At 46.5% G+C, this 7,318-nt stretch overlaps 1 protein-coding gene across 1 annotated transcript; it reads right to left on the minus strand.

Annotated features, from left to right (window-relative positions):
* Positions 1-840: 840 nt before the first annotated feature.
* On the minus strand, positions 841-4,170 carry LOC102259837 (olfactory receptor 8B4). Its single transcript, XM_005875548.2, has one exon. The coding sequence runs from the start codon at positions 3,385-3,387 to the stop codon at positions 2,458-2,460; it is 930 nt and encodes a 309-aa protein (XP_005875610.1). The 5' UTR covers positions 3,388-4,170; the 3' UTR covers positions 841-2,457.
* Between the last annotated feature and the right edge of the window lie 3,148 nt (positions 4,171-7,318).

Genomic DNA, 7,318 nt, shown 5'->3' on the forward strand with positions numbered 1-7,318 from the left:
ACCCAGCATTTCATTAAGTCAGATTTATGCTCCATCTCTACTCACCCCACTGCCAATATAGGATGAACATAAGGAAACTTATTCTTGGGCTTTACTGCATTTCCTTAATAATTGTTCCTTTCCACTCATACACTTATTCTGATTTATTTCTTGTCCATACTCATTTGTACCAATAGCAATTGTTTTTCATTTTCTTTTATTTTTATTGACTTCAGAGATGAAGGGAGAGGGATAGAGATAGAAACATCAATGATGAGAGAGAATCATTGATCGGCTGCCTCCTGTACGTCCCCCACTGGGGATCAAGCCCACAACCTGGGCATGTGCCCTGACTGGGAATTGATGCTCAACCACTGAGCCATGCCCAGCTGGGGGGTAATTGTTTTTTTAAAAAATATCTGTATCAAACTATATTTACTCTTATCCTTCCTCATTCTTGACTTACTCCTAATCTCCCAAGATTCCCACATGCCTGGACACAGACAGACCTCTGGAGGGTAGGGTCCAGCTGAGTGTAAGGAGAGAGGGCTGACTCGAAGTGGTTCAGTATGGCATTAGCACAATTCCAATGAGTTAATATATGCAAGGTGCTGCAAACAGTGCCCAAGGGTATAACATATGCTCGGTAATTGTTAAACCTTATCATCATAGTCTGCAGCCCTGGGCAAACTACGGCCCTCGGGCCGGCCCGTTTGAAATGAATAAAACTAAAAAAAAAAAAAAAGACCGTACCCTTTTATGTAATGATGTTTACTTTGAATTTATATTAGTTCACACAAACACTTCATCCATGCATCCGTCCGGTCCAGTTTAAGAACCCATTGTGGCCCTCAAGTCAAAAAGTTTGCCCATCCCTGGTCTAGGGATAATCCACCTTCACACATCTTTAGCGTATTTGGGGGGAAATTAAGGTTTGTCTCCTGTCTCCTCCTTAGTCACTTCCACGCTGCAGGTGCTCCCGGGCTGCTCTCAGCTCCATCTCTGCATGTCTTGCTTCTGACCGAGACTTGGGACACGCGAACTTCCTTTCTTCTCAGTGCGATGTCACTACTCCCACATGGATGCCAGCAGAGCAGCGAATGTGAGAAAACCCTTACTTCTCTTTGCTGCCTGGTTTCTCATACCAAGACACGCTTGGAAACTAGGCTAAGTTGTGGAAGAGTTGGGGAAATAGCAGCAACGCAAAATATGTAGACTCGGTACTTTACACGACCCTCCCCACAGCCAAGAGAAAAGTGTGAAACGCTTCTGACAGGTTCTCCTCAAGGACACCCCACGTTCCAGCCTCTGCTCAGCGAGTGCCCCATTCTTCTGGCTTCATCCTGAGTCTTCACCCGCCGCCTCTCCACAGGGGTTGGTCTGGCCCGAGGTTCACCTTCCTGCCTGTGCTCAGGGCAGTTTCTGGGGAGGTATTCCTCAAAATCCAAGCTATTCCATCAAGAATAGCAGCACCTTCAACCGAGTAGTTCAGAGTGGTTTCTGGACTCGAATTCTGGGTCCTTCCAAGTCTTCCCGCAAGTTGAGAGTGTAATATGACTTTTCTTTCTTCCTGATTCATTAATAATTAACTGTCACACACACACACACACACACACACACACACACACACACACACACACGCTCTTAGAGACGATAAAGTCTAAAAGGTACTTTAAAGGATAGAAGAATTTTCCCAAACCCTCCCTAATGCACACAGATCTCCAGGGCAGAACAGAGGCAGCAGTGAACATAGTCATGTGCGCCCATGGAGCCCCTCCTTTGTTCTTCTTTTGCTTTTAGCCTCAGCACCCAGAGCCCAAGGAACTGACCCAGTTAGAAGACCGCCTACCCCTTGGTTACTATTCCAAGGCCTAAGAGTTCTGGAACTTGGAAATGAAATATTTTCGTTTTGATTTATCTTTACAGTTCAGACTATGTGAAGAACTCTCGGGGGAAGCCTTCTCTTGCATGCACATTTATGTATATGAAAGAGACAATGTATGATCTTCCTAGCCAAGCAATCTTTCTGCGGACTGGAAGACTATCTTACCTATGGCCCCAAGGTATCTACGTTTGGTCTTTGCTAAGGCTGCTCCTATAGAAAAAAAACAAACAAATTCACTCTCTTGGACCCTCATACCACCATTTGCTCCATCTCCCAGCTGGACATGTCACTGGCAAGAACCCAGTTAGCCTACCGAGAAAAGGATGGAATGTGTGGGGCCTCATCTTATTAATCTCTTGGGCCTACTATAGAGTCAAGTCAATTATAACCACTTAATCAATGCTAAATTCATACAATGGGCCAGTTTAAGTAGTACAACACAGTATAATCCCCAAGAAGAGTATAAGTAAGACGTTTCCAATTTTTAAAGTGGGGAGAAGACCCTAACAGAGAAACAAGATGAAAATCTCCCCACCTGTCGATACAAAGATACTGTGATGCTTCTCAGTAATTCACTGATACAAACAGAACCATCAGAAAAGCACTCTTTTCAGGGTTTTGCCCAGGGCAAGTTTAACATCCTTATTCCTCAAACTGTAGATCAAAGGGTTAAGCATGGGCACGACGTTCGTGTAGAAGACTGAAGCATATTTACTCCGGCCCACAGATCCCGGAAAAGAGGTTGTTAAGTAGGTGAAGGCCCCTGACCCGAAAAACAGAGCCACGGCGGTGATGTGGGAGCCACATGTGCCAAAGGCTTTGGACCTTCCCTCAGCAGAAGGAATGCGGAGGATACTGGAGAGAATCAAAGCATAAGAGACGAAGATGCTGATACTGGATGTTGCAATGACCATTCCAACAACAATAGAAAACACCAGCTCGTTGACATGGGTGCTGGTGCAGGAGAGCTGCAAGAGGGGGAGAACTTCACACAGATAGTGGTCGATGATGTTGGAACCACAGAAGGTCAGTCTCAGCATGTTTCCGGTGTGGGCCATGGCCCCAGCAAACCCTACCGCATACGAACCCAACATCAGCAGAGCACAGACCTGGGGGGACATGGTGACCGTGTACAGCAGAGGATTGCAGATAGCCGCATAGCGATCGTAGGCCATGGATACCAGCACGTAGCACTCAGAATTGACCAAGAAGCAGAAGAAAAACAGTTGAGTCATGCATCCTGCGTAAGAGATGATATTTTCTGACACGAAGTCGTGCAGCATTTTGGGAGTAAAGACACAAGAATAACAGAGATCTATCGAAGACAAGTTGAAGAGGAAAAAATACATGGGAGTGTGAAGGCGAGAATTCAGACCAATTAAGGTGATCAAGCCCAAGTTGCCCACCACAGTAAGCACATAGAGCCCTAAGAACAGGAAGAAGAGGGGGACATGGACCTCTGACTGTTCTGAGAATCCCCCAAAGATAAATTCAGTCACCGAGGAGCTGTTTCTCAGAACCATTCTCTTCTGGGGAGCTGTCTGTGGGAACAAGGGGTAAAATACAATAGATTGGTGATAGGCACAAGCATGGATGATAGGAGAGATGAGACCATGTATAGACGCCCTCCCTTTTGTCTTTCTCCTTGTAACTGTGGAACCAGCTCAGAATGGTTCTGTTCTGTTTGATGAGGTGTTCAGTTGCTTTTCAGAGACAACAGACCAAAACCACAAGTCATGCAGGTGAAGCATGCGCAGATGAGAGAACTTGGGCCCCAGCTGCACCTGGAACCAAAATCTTGCACGTCCCTCTCCCCGACCCCACCCCCATGGGACCAAAGGACCAGGACATAACCGGAACTTGAACACCGGAATCCTCGAACAGCAGAAGCCAAGGGTCTGTTGTCCAGGAAGATCTGGTGTTGACGTCCCTTTACCATAAATGGCCAAGTTCCAAGGTCCTCCAGCGAACACTTGTCCCACCAGCACTTCCACACACCTGTTCCCCTTAGCCCTTTAAAAACCCTTAACCCAGCCCAGCAAGCAAGATGGATTTGAGGCACCACTAGGTCCCCCATCTTCTTGGTTGGCACCTTTTCAATCAATAAACCTTTACTTACTTCAAACCCTGATGTTTTGAGTTTTGGCCTTTTGAAGCATTGGGCCCTTGGACTTTGGTTTGGTAACGCTCTCTCATTTATGCCCCCAGCTTAGCTATTCACAACATGCCTGTGACTATATCTCAGCTCCCCTGGGTGATCATGAATCTAGGCTAGAGTTTCTTAGCATGGGCAGCAAGAATTCTGTTCCCGCCCTAGCTGGTTTGGCTCAGTGGATAGAGCATCGGCCTGTGGACTGAAGGGTCCCTGGGTTCGATTCCATTCAAAGGACACATGCCCGGGTTGTGGGTTCGATCCCCAGTAGAGGAGGTGCAGAAGGCAGCCGATCATTGATGCTCTCTAATCATTGATGTTTCCATCTCTCTCTCCCTTTCCCTTCCTTTCTAAAATCAATAAAAATATATTTTTAAAAAAAGAATTCTGTTCCCTCTTGAGAGATGAGGAGATTGAATACCTCACTTGGCTGCCCAAGGACTCCCAGAAAGACACCCCAAGAGCCAGGAGTACAACCCACAGCCCACTGCTTTAGGATGTACCGAGAGCTCTTATGCCCCCCCCCCTGCCTCCCTCTCCCAGCCAGACATGGGGTCCTCTGTCCCCTACTCACCTTCCTCCTATAAGCCCCTTCACTCCATCAAAGTCAGTGTTGAGAGCAGGGGAAGGATCAATACATCCTAGACCTGCTGGTTGTGGGTTTACAAGAAGCTCATCTGAGAAGATGGGATTCAGACATTCCCCTTCCTTCTTCCTGGCTCCCTCAGTGCTGGGCCGTGTGCATCTCTTTCTCCGTTAGCCCGAAGGAGAAGATGGTGTCAGTGCATAAAGCAGACAGCTTTCAGGTATGAACTCTTCTGGTGCCCCTGGTGCTGAGAATCAGAGCTGCTGGAGACCCCAGTCTCCAGATGCTCTAGGAATAGACCAAGTTTTCTGTGTGGACTTTCTCAGCTGGTCTAAGTCAACTTCAGGAGAGAAAAATAGCGAACCTCCGCCTCACCAGGACCCGGGCTAGCATATCATGAGAGCTTTATGCTACTGGATGGCCTCAGGCACCTCATTAGGCAGAATTTCCCCTGGGGATTTTTCTGATGGTCCCTGCAGGGAAGAGATTGCAATCTTTGTTTATGGCTGGGATTATGATGCTTACGCAGCACCTCGGGACTCAGGTGTTCCGTTCCCACTTCCCTTTTACTTCAGGGACCTCCTGTGGAAGGTTGGGGCCTCGCTTTCCCTCTCCTTCATGAACTCTAATACTTAATCTTTAAGGAAGCGTGGTCTCAGACTTATGTTAGCCACCATTCCCAAGTTTCTGAAGGGAGTTTTGAGAATAGTAACAACAACAACAACTTAGATCAGAGTTGCAGGTGCTACAGAGAGAGCACCTCATACAACGTGTTTCTAGCTCAATGAGCTGCTCAGAACAGTGGAGACGCCACCACCACGAAGACCACCTGCTCTCAGCTCTCCTAAGGGCCACACAGGCCTTTGCTATATAGGAGAAGATCAAAATGTTCCATGAATAAGTAAGAAAGCACAATAACAACAACTTAGATCAGAGTTGCAGGTGCTACAGAGAGAGCACCTCATATGACGTGTTTCTAGCTCAATGAGCTGCTCAGAACAGTGGAGACACCACCACCACGAAGACCACCTGCTCTCAGCTCTCCTAAGGGCCACACAGGCCTTTGCTATATAGGAGAAGATCAAAATGTTCCATGAATAAGTAAGAAAGCACACACACTCACCTGCATGAATTCACTTTATGAACGTGTGCAGGCTCACGGTGTAACAGGAGTTGTACCTCAAGTTTTTAATCCGGGCGTTCTCCAGTGACAAAGCTGCTCTCCCTACGATCTGCTACGTGAAGATTCTAAGAAACTTTCAAAGACGTGAGCAACTGCACTTACAAGTTTCCATGGAGGCCACCTAAAATAATGCCAGTTTGCCTGGAAAAGTGCGGATTTCCACCCATTATCACTGTAATTATTAGTACACACCCTATCACTCTCAGGCGTCTGGATTTGGATAACAAATGATATAGTCACTTTAGTAAAATAAGCATAAGTCGCTACTCAGATCCTCTGGGCTCTGCTATCTCCTAGACCCCCTGGCTTCCATCCTAGTTCTGACCAAGGGAATCTCTCTTAGTCTTTTACCCTCCTTGCCCTCTTAGTTCTCATTAAAAGAATCTACTCTTCCTGGCCAATCAATACTATCTCTCCAGTCAATTTAGGCTTTAAAAATGAGAAGGGCATGAACTGCAACCTGTTTCTGGTTTATACTTAGCCCTGAGCCCTAAAGCAAAGAATTACAAACACTAGATATCTGCCTGAAATACGTGGAAGAGGAATAAAGGAAGAGGAATTACATCGGTACAAGGAATAAATATTGGTACAACTTTACATTGTAATCATTGGTACATTGTTGTATGTCATTGTATACAGCACAATAAATTGATTATTAGTGGTAGTACTTAACAAACTTGGGCATATGTATATATTTTGACTTGCAGTTTTACTTTGCGGTATATACCCAATAAAAATAAGTACGCATGTTTACCTAAAGACATGCCAAGAAAGTTCATAGCACCGTTATACATAATTGCTCCAATGTGAAAACAGCCCACATGTCAATCGACTACAGACTGGATAATAAATTGTAGGATATTAATAAAGTAGCACTCCATATAGCTATGAAAGTTAATAACATAGTACATAAATGTCACAAACCTATTATGGAGCAAAAGAAGCCAAACACCAAAACCATACTTAATGATTTCATTTACATGAGGTTCAAAAGCAAGGGCACTAATCTTTGGTGTCAGAAGTCAGATAGCTGTTATTTGTGGCTGGGAAGTCATGGGCTAGTGGCTGCAAAGGATAGTGAAGGTGCTTCAGGGTGCTTCTGAGAGGGGTTGGTTCCATGGATGTGTTCAGTTTGTAAAAAATTCATCAAGCTAATATGCTTATGTTACAACTAGAGGCCCGGTGCACAAAAATTTGTGCACTCAGGGGAGGGGCTCCCTCAGCCCGGCCTGTGCACTCTCACAGTCTGGGACCCCTCGGGGGATGTCCACCTGCTGGCTTAGGCCCACTCCCTGGGGGATTAGGCCTAAGCTGCCAGTCAGACATCCCTCTGGCAGCCCAAGAGCCCTCAGGGGATGTCCACTTGCCAGCGGGGAGCAGGCCTAAGCTGCAGTCGGACATCCTAAGCGTTGCTGAGGAGGCGGGAGAGGCTCCCACCACCACCGCTGTACTGGCAGCCATCAGCCTGGCTTGTGGCTAAGCAGAGCTCCCCCTGTGAGAGCGCACTGACCACAAGGGGGCAGCTCCTGCATT

Source organism: Myotis brandtii, unplaced genomic scaffold (genome assembly GCF_000412655.1).
Source record: "Myotis brandtii unplaced genomic scaffold, ASM41265v1 scaffold463, whole genome shotgun sequence".
NCBI classification, from domain to species: Eukaryota; Metazoa; Chordata; class Mammalia; order Chiroptera; family Vespertilionidae; genus Myotis; species Myotis brandtii.

Bases quoted from the DNA above. Each gene is read 5' to 3' on its own strand.
- LOC102259837 (XM_005875548.2), bottom strand. From the start codon at position 3,387: ATGGTTCTGAGAAACAGCTCCTCGGTGACTGAATTTATCTTTGGGGGA.